Source organism: Heterodontus francisci, chromosome 33 (assembly GCF_036365525.1).
Source record: "Heterodontus francisci isolate sHetFra1 chromosome 33, sHetFra1.hap1, whole genome shotgun sequence".
Classification (NCBI taxonomy): Eukaryota; Metazoa; Chordata; class Chondrichthyes; order Heterodontiformes; family Heterodontidae; genus Heterodontus; species Heterodontus francisci.
In genome coordinates, this window is record NC_090403.1 from 32,775,660 (window position 1) to 32,790,149 (window position 14,490).

A 14,490-nucleotide genomic window follows, 5' to 3' on the forward strand; every position below is an offset into this window, starting at 1 on the left:
TTTGTTCCAGCTGACTAGTACACTAGACCCTCTATTATGCTGGCTGTGAAAGGGGTGGGGCAGGGAGCATAAAGAAAGCTACTCCAGCTGCTAAGGGATAATTTCTTCATTCAGCAGGAAACTATTAATATATTTTGTATCAGAATCTGAGAAAGGTGAAAATTAAACAACATTTAATAACGAGAGCACTTTACACAATGGCTAGAGCTTAGCAGTGAAGAGTTGGCAAATTAATATAAAATTGGTGATGAATGCTCACGTCATTAAAATAAACAGGTGACTAGCAATTAGCTGTAATATACACTTTGTACAGTGAGGAATTGCTAACCTAGACTCAATTTATCTGCAGAAACTGCTTTACTTGCTGTATTCTACAAAAATTGTTACACTGACTGCAGACCCTCCAATTGTTCTCATCTGCATTTAACATGCTCTAAAGATGGAGTTAACACATTATAAAATAGATCAGGACAGCCCAATAACGTTTCCCTTTTCAGAAAGCTTTTGTTCAGGAAGAGTATTCACTTTACTTCGAAGAATTTCACTAAACATTTGACAATGTAATAAGTAAAGATCCTCTATAAATTTTTTGTTTGGAACAACATTATGATGAGTTAAGGTGGATGAATGGGAATGAGCAAGGAACAGACAGCATCATTAGGTATAATGTATACTCAATTTTTTTTTTTTACAAACCTGTATCTCCAGATCTAATTTTTAAGGTCATACAGATTATGTTGTAATTTTCTATCAAACAGACAGCAACTGTGGAGTTGCAGTTGTGGTAACCAAGCCATGATAAAAAGTCACCTCACTCCTACAGCAAAGCAGAAAATTTAGGGAGTGGAAGAAACTTACATTTTATATAAAGAACAGAAATAGAAATGCTTACTGGACCCTCGTGATTTGAAGCATGCATCTGAAGGTTTAGGTACAACAGCCACTTATTCTTCAAAATGCACACTGAGCATCACTGAATGCGTAACATCTACAAATGAGATGACTTGTTTATGGAAAATATAAGGTAACATAATATCCACACTGCACCAGAAACGGCACGTGTTCCAATAATCTATCAACAGTAATGCTACACTGCTGACAGATGGAAAAAAAACACACTTATACTCAGCTCACTGAAAGGAAAGCAAGCTGCTGGAATACAACACAGCTTAATTTTAAAAAAATCAAACATAACAGGTAATTAGGAATAAATGCAAGTTATTTGGAATTAATTTAACGGATTTTAGGAGACCCATTTTGGAGTTTGCGCTTACATTAATACTTGGCTCAAGATCAACATAGGGCAACATACAATTCTAAAATTCACCCTGAGCCAATACTATTTATAGTATCTATGTGTAAATGATTTAACATACTTGTCCTGTACAATTTTCTTTGAACATCTGACCTACCTGCTTCCCAGTCTTCATCACAATGTACTTGTGACACTGTGCCTTGACATAAAGATATTTCCATGTTTTTCTTCTTCATACTGGACGGGAGTGCCTGAGAATCCCATGATGTAGTGTCTGTGCAGGAATTTCTGCTTGTGATTAAAGAATCGCTACATCTAGATTCATACGGAGACTTGGCCAGTAAGTCAAAAGTGGATTGTTGAAGTGTAGTGTGGTTCTGAAAAGGAAAATAATTAAAACCAAATTGCCCAGGCAACATTTTACTTGGAAACAACTCCACTCACTGAGCACCAAGATAAGACAAGGCAGCAACACCAGCTGTTGGTCAACTACCTAAACTGATCAGTCCTTATGCATAGATAAATGGAGGCACGAGGAGTCCAAGTTTTTGGCATGATAGATTCAAACACTGTTGAAACAAATTCTTTATAGGGTCCCCCAGCTCATTAACCTAATTTGCAATAAAACCAAAGTGCTGAAAATACACAGCAGGTCGGCAGCATCTGTGGAGAGAGAAAAACAGAGTTAGCAGTTCTGATGAAAGGTCACAGACCTGAAAGATTAACTCAGTTTCTCTCTCCACAGATGCTGCCAGGCCGGCTGTGTCTTTCTAGCACTTTGTTTTTATTTCAGATTTCCAACATCCGCAGTATTTTGCTTTTAGCCTAATTTGCAAGTTGGTTTCTTATCAAAGAGCCTTGGATAACCCACTACGTGCATGCACCCATGTTGCTGTTGATACTCATGGTTAAATGCTCTGTGAAATGTGTTAAGTCACCGAGCCACAATTAATATCAGAAGGCTATTTTGCTATAGGTGCAGCAAGGTACATTTTCAAGCAAGTTTTAGAAAATCCACCATTTGTAAAATTTTATACTGCATAACAAAGGTAGCATATTTGATTCAAGACCAATGTAGGAAAATATACAGTTCTGAAATTCACCCTGAACCAATTAAATATTGTGTTATTTATACTTGAATGATTTAAACATACAAGCTTGAATGGTCAGGGGAACTACATTCAGCAATAAAGGGTGCATCTCACAGAGCACAGTGATATTAACATGTAACGTTCTACATCACAAACAGCATGAGGACAACCAGAAGGAATTTGACTATCTCCAAGGTCAAGGTCAAAGGGAAAGCAGTGAGGTTGACACCTCCAACCACAGATGCGAGTCCATCTAAACAGTAGAGTGGAACGTGTTCAGAGCAAGCCAGAACACCAAGTATGCAAAGGGCAATATCAGAAGTTCTATTTCTCACTATAAAAAGGTATATATGTAAGTTTTTAATAAAACTCAATTGGAGAATAGACCGCATGCACAGAGGATGGGTGAGGACAGACAGATCCTTTCATTTGCTGATATTAAAATACAAATCCCTTCGCAAGTATCCTTAAACATGTGTGAAAGAATGTCCACCCTAAATGGTCAGATCAAGAGTGGAGGAACAGAAATGGGTCTAGTGCTGCAGAAACACACAACTTTAAAAAAAATGAGTGGAGGTGGAGAAGCCACGATAAAAATAAACAATGGGGATTCTGGGTTTAATACATATGGACACTAAACATAAAAAGTGATGTGAAAAGGATTAGGAGTTGGAGTAGTGTGTGTAGTCCAGGGCACCCTATAAGGGACACATCAGAGCAATGGGAAGGGGCAATAAAAATTCAATAGGATATTTGAAAAGAGCTTATAGTTAAAAAGAAATGACCAAAATATTGTGGCTTTTCTCACTAAGCAAGGTGGTTAAGGGAAGAACAAGACAAGGTTTCCAAAACAGAACTGTTTTGAGGATGAACAAATGAAATATTTCTCTTGGTTATTGCATCAGCAACTAAGGGTCTCAGACAGAGGATAATAAGTAGAAAACCAAAGTGGAAAAGTTGGAAGGATTTTTTCTTCACGAAAAGGGCGATTAGGAAATGGAAAGCTTTTCCATATGTGGTTATTGTAATTAGATACGCATTTTAAAAGGCAGACTATAAAAAGGATAGGAGGGAGGAAAAAAACCAGGAGCCTAGAATCTATTGTTAGACTGTATTATTAGGAACATGGTAAGAGTGCACTTAGGAAAACATACGATTGAACAAAGTCAACATGGATTTATGAAAGGGAAATGACAAATCTGTTGAGTTTTTTCAGGTTTTAACTAGTAGAGTAGAATAGAAGAAATAAGTGGATGTAGTGTGTTTGGATTTTCAAAATGCATTCAATAAGGTGACACACAAGATGTTATTACACAAAATTACGACTCATGGGATTGGGAGTAATATTAGCATGGATTGAGGATTAGTTAAGAGAACAGACATTAGAAACAAATGGGTCATTTTCAGGTTGACAAGCTGCAACAAGTGGGGCACCACAAGGATCGGTGCTTGGGCCTCGGCTATTTACAACCTACACTATTACAATCAGACAAAGAGCAAGAATAACATTTTCAAGTTTGTTGACGATGCAAAGTGAGATGGGAATGCAAACTGTGAGGAGGACACGAACAGGCTGCAAAGAGATATAGACAGGTTAAGTGAGTGGGCAACAAGGTGGCAAATGGAGTATAATCTGGGGAAGTGAGGTTATTCACTTTGGCAGTTATTCACTTTGGCAAGAATAGAAAAACAGAATTTTTTTAAAAAAGGCATGAAACTTTGAAAAGTTGATATTTAGAGAGACTTGCGTGTACTCATGCAAGGAACACAAAGTTAGCACGCAGGCACAGCAAGCAATGAGGAAGGCAAATAGCAAGTTGGCCTTTATTGGAAGTGGACAGGAGTAGAACAGGGAGGTCTTGCTATAATTGCACAGGGCTTTGGTGAGGCTACACCTAAACTACTGTGAGCATGCAGGTGCAGCAAGTAATTAGGAAGGCAAATGGAATGTTGGCATTTAATGCAAGGGGATGGAGTATAAAAGTAGGGAAATCTTGCTACAACTATACAGGGTGTTGGTGAGACCGTAGCTAGAGTACTCAGTACAGTTTTGGTCAACTTACACAAGGAGGGATATACTTGCATTGGAAGCAGTTCAGAGAAGGTTCACGAGGCTGATTTCTGGAATGAAGGGGTTGTGATATGAGGAAAGGTTGAGCAGGTTGGGCTTGTACTCATTGGAGTTTAGAAAAATGAGAGGTGATCTTATTGAAACATAAGATTCTGAGGGGGCTTGACAGGGTAGATGCCGAAAGGATGTTGCCCCTCGTTGGGGAATCTAGCCATGGGGTCGGTTTCAAAATAAGGTCTCCCTTTTAAGACAGATATGAGGAGAAATTTCTTCCCTCATAGGCCGTTAATCTTTGTATTTCTCTTCCCCAGAGAGCAATGGAGGCTGCATCATTGAATTTATTCGAGGCTGAATTAGACAGATTTTTGATATTCAAGGGAGTTGAGGGTAATTGGGGAGGGGCAGGAAGGAAAGTAGAGTTAAGGCCACAAGCAGATCAGCCATGATCTTATCGAATGGTGGAGCAGGCTTGAGGGGCCGAATGGCTTAGTCCTGCTCCTATTTATGTTATGCGAGGTATACTTATTTATTTTTTCCACAATAGCACATATTTAGTTCAATCATATGTTTTATTCACAAAAGCATGCACTAGAGCAATTTTCTTTTTCCATATATTTTTTCTCAAATAAATTTTTGTTTCTTTTACAGCTCTATCTTGTTTCCTAGGTGCAATCACAAATCTTAAAACAAAGCTCAACAGAATAAGGGAAACAACTCAATTTCCAAATGGTAGGATAGTTGTTACGGAAAGCCTTAGACAGAAAAAAAAATGCAAGCATATTACGTTCAACACACTACATCATCAGCACATGCTACGGCTTTTGTTTTTTTTGGGATGCCCAATTTCAGGATCACAATGCAGACCACTAAAGCTGAAAAAAAGATAAGGTGATAAATTGTGAAGTAGTGATTAGTTAACAGCAGGAATTTCAAAATCTTTAACAGTATTAAAGAAAGGTGAGACTTGGAGGATAGGGAGTTCCACACTAAGTCTTGACGAAAAAAATAATGAAGGCTCTTGGGGTGAGTTTGTTATCAATATCAATGTAGGCCCAGTTATAGGCATAGTACTGACAAATCACTTCTCTCAATTGCTGGTTTGTGCAGCATCTACTCAACTGCATAAAGTAGTACCCATGGAGATTCTTACCTGGGGACTCTGGACCAGCTGGTAATGAACGCATTCACTAGTACCTTGTGGATATATTCTTATCACATTGCTCGGTGTTATATTCAAATAATGATTTCTAAGTGATGGTGAAAATACACCAACCTAAAAGCAGAAGTTAAAACGCAGGTTAGTGTTGAGGAAATGCTGGTTTCCCTTTCAAGCTCAAAAATTACATTCAGACTAATTACAGACAATAATCAACTGAGGGCAATTTACACCCCATAGAAAGGCAAACCAAATTAAAAATATTTAAGTTGCATCATTCATTTCATTTTGGGAGACACACCTTACAAACATAACACATTTTACCCAGCTGACAGCTGAAAACATCCAACAGTGATCAAAGTTTCTATATTGTGTAGGTATGTATACCCCTCACAACATGTATACCCATCAACATTTACAACTACACAGGTGGCATCATATTCAAGTTATTCCTAGTGTACAAGCAGTCTTAAATGCTTTATAATGGGAAAGACCCAGCAACATCACTTAGTGTGGCATTCACCAGTTAGTTGTTTTCTGTGACCATCCTGCACTTCACCCACTCTCAAAACTCTCTCCTCCAACCAGCAATGCCTTTGGAGTCATGGTGGAAGCCAGCCATCCAAACAAAGTAACCCTAACTAGTTGACTGGCAGCACCAGATCATGATTCATCAAGTACTGGAAGGGCCAACATATGGACAAAGGGAAATTGAATGGTAATGAAATCTCTGCCAATAATTGGCTGAGTTGCCATTTCAGCTTCACAAATGATTAACTGCATGTTAAACTCACATTGGAAACAAGGGCATAACCAGCACCACCCCAACCCAATTCCAATAGCATCATTCTCCAATTGGCATTAAATGAGCGGTAAAATTAATAAACCAAAAATTCCACCCATATTTCTAACATTAAAAGTATAGAAATAACAACCTGTTTCAAGAGAAGCACTGTTCCAACCTTCAGATTATTTGGCTGCTCAACTAGAAGCTGTCTGTGAATGGTACCTTGCATCTCTCCTGCAGAAATAAACAGAAAGAATTAGGTTTCAAGGAAACCAAATTCCAGCAGCCATCAGCGCCATACTACCAAGTAAAGGGCTTTGTAACCTCCATCATTTACAGTGCTTCATTTGCATAGATACAAGTTAAAATACAATATATCGTGCCTTTGGATAGCCTTTAAAATTGTTCCTTTGTAACAAATCTTTCTAAAGGTTGCGGGGAAGCGGGTGGGGTGGGGAAGAAAGCAAGCAGATAGTTCCCCAAGTTCCACTCAAAAGAAATGTAAAAAATCTTTACCACCACCTTCAGGGAAGATACTGCCAATTGAATTTCTTGAAAAGGCTTGCAAGGATAATTAACTTGACAGATCCATCACTAGCTGGCGTCTATTAATTTGAACAGGGACCAGATTGCTTTCCTGTCCTAGATGCTAATGTGCTGAAATATAAATATAAAACTCAGGATCAGCACCGACATGAACTTTCAATTTTGGTCTAGGGGCATACTGGAATTATTTATTTTGAATGCTTTTATTCCTCCACACAAGGATTTAGAAAGAATTATTCTGTATCTTGGCAAAGTGCATCCAATTTATAAAAGAAAGACACCAAGACAAAAGGTGGTTAGTATGCTGATAGAAACAGCTCCCTCCTACACCCCCTCCCAAAGACTAAACGATAACCAACTCAGTAGATAATATTGGTAATCTGTATTCAACTCTCACCTACCATACTGGGGAGGTCTTCGTGATGTATCAGGATTTTTTTGACCATTTTTCCAGGAAAAGAATTCAAAAATAAGTTATTTTTAAGTATTGGCTTCAAAACAAAGTTGATTGGCAAAGGTTTAAAAAGGAAGGTCATAGGCATTGAGAAAATGGGTATTAAAACCAGACATTGATGATGTTAGATAGAATAATAGGGGAGTTATAGAATCTCAGAGGCTCCCAACAATCAATCATTCACACTGTAGGTGTGTTTCAAAGCTAGTTTCAAAGAGAAAGGCATAGCAGCAGGTCTTGTTTTATATTAGGAGCACATGGCCAACCTTCAGACTGTGATGGATCAGGAATCAATTCCAACTTGTGGAGAGAGAGAAAAAGAGTGAAAAAAAGATTTACATTAGCAGTCAGGTTTTATTAAAGGGAAAGCTGCAAGGGCTTTCAGTGAGACAAAGAGGTTAGAAATGCTCAAGGATAGTTAAAAGACATCTTGATTATGTCAAGCAAGACAAACCACTGATGTGGGGAAAGCATGGCAGTTGTACTGATTGCATTAAGTGAAATCTAATCATAATTGTTATATTTTGTACATTCCTTTGCTGTGAAATGAAACAGTTTAAACTTTCACACCAAGCTTCACTTCGCCTTGCAAATACTGAAAAAGTACCAATGTGAGACATGAATATTGTTTTCAGATTACAAAGGAACATAGTTATACATCCTTGGGTAATGATACTGTACAAGCAGATCTATGGCAGAGTTAGTTAACTCACATAGAGGTGCACAGGCTGCTGATAGGAGTGACTGATACCACTGAACCCAAAAATGTTTAGCAACTAATTAGTGCATAGTAAAGCACGCCAAACAGCAAGATGATAAATGACCAAAATCTGTTTTCAGTAATGTTGATTGGATAAATATTGGATAGGACAGGGACAACTCTCCTGTTCTTTTGAAAAGCACCTAGGGATCTTTTCCATTGACTTGAGGGGGGAGAAACAGAAACCCAGTTTAAGAACATAAGAAAAAGGAACAGCAGACCATATGGCAAATTGAGCTTGCTCTGCCATTCAATACTCATGGCTGATCCTCGGCCTCAACTTCACTTGCCCGCTTCCCAGATCTCTTGCTTCCGTGACAGCAAAAACTGTCTGTCTCTGCCTTAAATATATTCAATGATGGAGCATCCACAACCCTCTGGGGTAGAGAATTCCAATGATTCATAACGCTTTTGAGTGAAGAAATTTCTCATCTCAGTCCTAAACGATCAGTTGCTTATCCAGAGACTATGCCCAGTAATCTAGATTCCCCAACTAGGGGAAGTGACATCTCTGTCTACCCTGTCAAGTCCCTTCAGAACCTTGCATGTTTCAATAAGATCACGTCGCATTCTTTTAAACTCCATAGGACAACCCTCTCATCTCAGGAACTAATCCAGTGAACCTTCATTGTACCCCCTCCAAGGCAAGTATATCCTTCCTTAAATATGGAGACCAAAACTGCTTTCAGTACTTCAGAGTGGTGCCAAAGCCCTATATACAACTGTAGTAAGACTTCCTTATTCTTGTACTCCAATCCCTTTGCAATAAGGCCAACACACCATTTGCCTTCCTAATTGTTTGCTAACTTTGTGTTCCTTGTATGAGTACACCCAAGTCTCTCTGAACATCAGTATTTAAAAGTTTCACGCCATTTAAAAATATTACTTTTCTATTCTTACTACCAAAGTTAATAACCTCAGACTTCCCGCACGTTATACCCCATCTACCACCTTGGGGCAATTTATTAGCTTGGATAGAGGATTGGCCAACCAACAGAAAACAGTTGGGATAAATAGGTCCTTTTCTGGTTGGCAAGATGTAACCAGTGGGGTGCCACAGGGTTCGGTCCTCGGGCCCCAACTATTTACAATCTATATTAATGACTTGGATGCAGGGATAGAAAGTACTGTGGCCAAATTTGCAGATGACACTAAAATAGGTGGGATAGTAAGTTGCAATAAAGAAATAAGAAATTTACAAATGGATATGGATAGGTTAGATGAATGGGCCAAAATCTGGCAGATGGTGTTTAACGTGGGTAGGGGCAAGGGTGTTACAGCTGGTCTTGATGCTCATTGTAAGGAGGTGGAATTAGCAGAACTCCTTGATCCCCAGTGATTCTTGGTGGAATGTGCATCTTTTCAGTGTCAGTTATAATGTCCCTTGCAATTAAATAGTATGTTTGCAGACTCTATTGAGCCTCACACATTAATCACTGCCACTCGCGAAAGGTCTGATGGGCCGCCTGAGACCTTACCTCAGCAGTCAATACCTTTAGAACAGAAAGAGAAAGGGAAAAAGGATTGGAAAGTAAAATGTTAAAAAAATGTCTAAGAATCAAGACCTCCAGAATGAGATAGGAAATGGAAAGGTGAAACAAAGTTAAGTGGATGTGCAGTGTTTGAACCCATAATCTCTCAAGGCGAGTTTCTGATCTTACCTGGGAAAAGCATCATTCATATTTTCCTCACAGAAACCAATTCAATTAGGGAACAGTACTTAGCATAGGCCAAGATGGGTGTCACTGGGTGGTCCCAAGGTTACCAAACAAGAATCATCACAACAAATCGCTCCTTTTAGGGAACCACTAATATAGGCAAGTAACATATGGTCCAAACAAACTAAAAGAACCCAAAATAAGCAACAAATATCCAACAAAAGCAAATGGAACCTTCACAACTAAATCATAGTGTTATCAATATCTATAAGAAAGTTTATACTTGGCTGAGCCCACTGGTTAAAGACGACAATACCTAGCATGGGGGTAGGGTCAGCTAGGGGGGGATAATCAAAGGATTAAGAGTCCCTAATCAATATAGGACAAACCCAATGAGAACTTAAAAGGGCCTACAATGTTTCTAAAACATGTACATTTTAAAGTCTAGATTGACCTAAAGATATCACTATGGCATTGATTTAGCTTGTCCCAGTTATTGTAGCAGTTTCAATTATTAAACTAACAGTGAAAGCTTGTAAGGAAAACTCTACCTGATGGGTCCTTAAAGATAGCACTGGCATCTGTGTTTGTGCGCATCAGCGACTTTACAAGTACAGCCATATTGGGGACCTTGCCTTTTGGGAGCTGCTTTAAGGCTGCCTATAGAAATAGTGAAGAGTTGGTTAAAGTATTTGAAAATCTTCATCTATTTCAGGGATGAATTAAAGTTAATAAGTTCAACAAAAAGAAAAATCTTCCATAAAAAGGCTAACAAATGCATTCACTGAAAGCAGCAAAGTTTCTGTCTGCTACAATTAGTTTTAAATTAAAAGAACTTGTATTTATACAGCACCTTTAATGACCTCAAGTTGACCCTAAGTGCTTGACAACCAATAAAGTACATTTCTAAGTGCAGCCACTGTTGGAATGTGGGAAACAGAGGTAGACTTGGGGACTTGCCTCTTTGCCCTGCTCCGGTTGACAGAATACAGATATTAGTCTATGATGGCGACACAACTGAAGCAGAAGCCAATTTGCACACAGCAAGATCTCACAAACAGCCATGAGAGAATGACGAGATAATCTGTTTTGTTGATGCTGGCTAGGCCACAGAGAACTTCAAATCTATTCATTGTGTCATGGGATCTTTTACATCCGCCTTAGGGGACCTCAATTTAACATCTTATCCATAGACAGCACCTCTGACAGTGCTGTGCTCCCTCAGCCTAAATCATGCGCTCAAGTCTCTGGAGTAGGACTTGAACCCACAACCTTATGACTCCGGTATTACAGAGCTACGGCAGAAAAAGAAATAAAATGGAAATTGTCTTCCAATACAAGATTTCAAAAGAAAGGAAAAGGGAGGCAAATTGCCTCTGGGAACCAATCCAGGTGGATTGATCTAGAAATTAATAAGGATAACTGGCTACCTTTTAGATGCAAACTGAATTGTACATAGTCAGAACCTAGATCATCGTGAACACCTGTGCATTAGCATTCTAATTTTATTTGCATCCCTTCAGTGACCACATGCAACACTCACCCTCACATTGATAGCAATGACAAAAATCAAAGAATTTTTCAGATGAGAAATTTCACAACAGATCAATTTCAACCCAACCTAAATTTGTACAGGAACTTTAAAATGAGGTCTTGTGCTAGGAATTTTAATCTAACTTTCCCCAATTTGTTTCTCGACTGATTTTTTGGAATTATGTAGGGCCAACAATTTCACACTCTTTGGAAGGAATTGTAGGTGGCGTTTTAGCAAGGCTTGAATAACAAGAGCATCAATAACTGTCTAAAGTTTACCAGCTCTCCCATTAAAACTAATGCAATGAGTACTAATTTCAATGTTAATTTTACAAAAAGTGTTAAGATATGTGAATGCAAGGATTCTATAGAAAACACAAGCTCATAAAAAATTACATTTAGATGTCCGATCTCCCACATTGGTTCAGAAAGTGCGCAAGTCTGCAGCACTGACTGGAAGATACCAGATTAGATCTCCAATATACTTGGTGGCAGCAGGGGTGCTGCAATTGGTCTTGGAACCTATAAAAACTCTGGGCTCACAAGAATGGGCACTTAGGTGAAATACAAGAGGGAAGTTAGCATCAGTGGAGTTGTATCCCACTAAGAATTAGCATATTTAGGAAAAGAGGGAAGAATGTATAAAGTACAAGAGGGATTCCGATGAGCTGGGTGTCACAAACTAAAATGATTCCAGCTCCAGGGGGTGGCAAAGAACCTAAGAATCACATCTCAGTGAGAAATGCTGGGCTTCCCTGGATACTGAATCCTTTGAGAAAAAAAAAATTGTGCCAGGGAGAAATATGGTGGATGTTTGTTTGATAGCAGATGGCAGCAAGATTACAATCTAGAATAAAAGGGAAAAATTGGGCTAGGAAGTATCTCAATTGAAAGTGAATTGATCCATCTCAAGTAATTACAATACCAGCAATTAATTAATAGGAAGACCTTTTATCCCCAAACTGCATGTTTTTGCAATTAGACTTTGTACTACACTCAAGTCATTATACAGAGTAGAACAATCTTAGGATCACTCATTTACATAGTTCTGCGAATTGACAGATATTAGCACACCTATAATTTGGGCAATCTTGCTAGGTGGTCAGTTTTGCTTGTTGGGTGTCATCATCCCTGAGCGGAACCCCGAAGGCAGACGTGTCACCTTTGGCATGTTTCCGGCAGTTCCTGCAGCCATACCAGTGCCAAATGTCGTGCTCTGCACTCCTTTGGACCCCACCAGGAAGGTTGAGAGGGGGGTTTTGACGCTTGGGCAACTCACAACCTCCATACATGCCCAGGCATGTGCCATGGAGAGGTCACTCCATAGTCGCCTCACAGCGACCAAAACAACACGGAAGGCAGCTGTTACGGGTTATAAGTCCAGCTCAAATGGCGTAGAGATTGGGCGTCACAGGTTGCCTTGGTCAGTGGGAGAGGTCATCACATCTCGCTGGACAGCTACCGCCTGCCTCAAACTGGGCAGCCCCCGGTCAGTAAGGTTCTGTCCCGCCACAGTCCACCTGCTTCAATGGGTGCTTGGAGCTCAGGGTCATTGCCCGACAAGTGGACTGCAACACCGCACGACAAAAAATAGGAAAGAAGGTACCAGCCCTTCATTTTGCAAGCTGGAATGTCAGAACTGTGTCTCCTGGCCTGTCGAAAGACCTTACACAAATCAACGATTCTTGGAAGACCGCCATCATTAACAACGAGCTCAGTAGACTCAATGTGGACATTGCAGCACTTCAGAAGACACACCTCCTTGTGAGCGGATCTCTGACAGAGTAAGACTACACCTTCTTCTGGCAGGGTAGGGATCCTGAAGAACCAAGACAGCATGGAGTGGGCTTCACCATCAGAAACTCTTTGCTCAGCATGATAGAGCCACTCTCAAATGGCTTGGAACGCATACTGTCCATCCGACTGTTCACCGCCTCTGGTCCAGTACACCTACTCAGCATCTATGCTCCAACACTCTGCTCCCCACCTGAAGCTAAAGACCAGTTCTACGAGGAACTCCATAATATTAGTAGCATCCCCAATACCGAACACCTGTTCCTGCTGGGGGACTTCAATGCCAGGGTTGGGGCCGACCATGACTCATGGCCCTCCTGCCTTGGGCGCCATGGCATTGGAATGATGAATAAGAATGGACAGAGACTGCTTGAGTTGTGTACTTATCATAACCTCTGCATCAACAACTCTTTCTTTCACACTAAACCCTGTCACCAGGTTTCTCGGAGGCACCCAAGATCACGTCGTTGGCACCAGCTGGACCTCATCGTCACAAGGCAAGCCTCTTTAAACAGCGTTCAAATCACATGCAGCTTCCACAGTGCGGACTGTGACACCGACCACTCCCTGGTGTGCAGCAAGGTTAGACTCAAACCAAAGAAGCTACAAGCAGAAGGGCTGCCTGCGCATCAACACGAGCAGAATTTCTCATCCACAGCTGTTACATAAGTTTCGAAATTCACTTGAAAAAGCCCTTCAAAACACTCCTACAGGGGATGAAGAGACCAATTGGGCCCACATCAGAGACGCCATGTATGACTCAGCAATGACCACCTATGGCAAACGTGTGAAGCGGAATGCAGACTGGTTTCAATCTCACTTTGAAGAGCTGGAACCTATCATAGCCGCTAAGCGCATTGCACTGTTGAACTACAAGAAAGCCGCCAGTGAGTTAACATCCGTAGCACTTAAAGGAGCCAGAAGCGCTGCACAAAGAACAGCCAGGCGCTGCACAAATGACTACTGGCAACACCTATGCAGTCATATTCAGCTGGCCTCAGACACCGGAAACAGATGGCATTGAGAGCTTTTGGGCCAATCAAGAAGATCGCCCCCCCCCCCCAAATCTAAATCGGGGGACACACTGACCAACACAAGCAAATGGACCGCTGGGTGGAGCACTACCTAGAACTGTACTCCAGGGAAAATGTTGTCAGAGATCGCCCTCAATGCAGCCCAGTCTCCGCCAGTCATTGATGAGCTGGACGTACAGCCAACAAAATCGGAACTCAGCGATGCCATTGATTCTCTAGCCAGCGGAAAAGCCCCTGGGAAGGACGGCATTACCCCTGAAATTAATCAAGAGTGCCACGCCTGCTATACTTTCAGCACTGTACGAACTGCTTTGCCTGTGCTGGGATGAGGGAGCAGTACCACAGGACATG

The 14,490-nt window shown here is 40.5% G+C and overlaps 1 protein-coding gene across 1 annotated transcript in view; it reads right to left on the reverse strand.

Annotated features, from left to right (window-relative positions):
- hrob (homologous recombination factor with OB-fold) overlaps nucleotides 1-14,490 on the reverse strand; it is a 55,142-nt gene that overhangs the window by 7,641 nt on the left and 33,011 nt on the right. The window contains exons 6-9 of the mRNA XM_068013286.1: nucleotides 10,330-10,438; nucleotides 6,509-6,594; nucleotides 5,568-5,690; nucleotides 1,413-1,632 (exon numbers count right to left, since the gene is read on the reverse strand). Of these exons, the coding sequence (XP_067869387.1) occupies nucleotides 1,413-1,632; nucleotides 5,568-5,690; nucleotides 6,509-6,594; nucleotides 10,330-10,438 (538 nt within the window). The remainder of the gene's footprint in view (nucleotides 1-1,412; nucleotides 1,633-5,567; nucleotides 5,691-6,508; nucleotides 6,595-10,329; nucleotides 10,439-14,490) is intronic.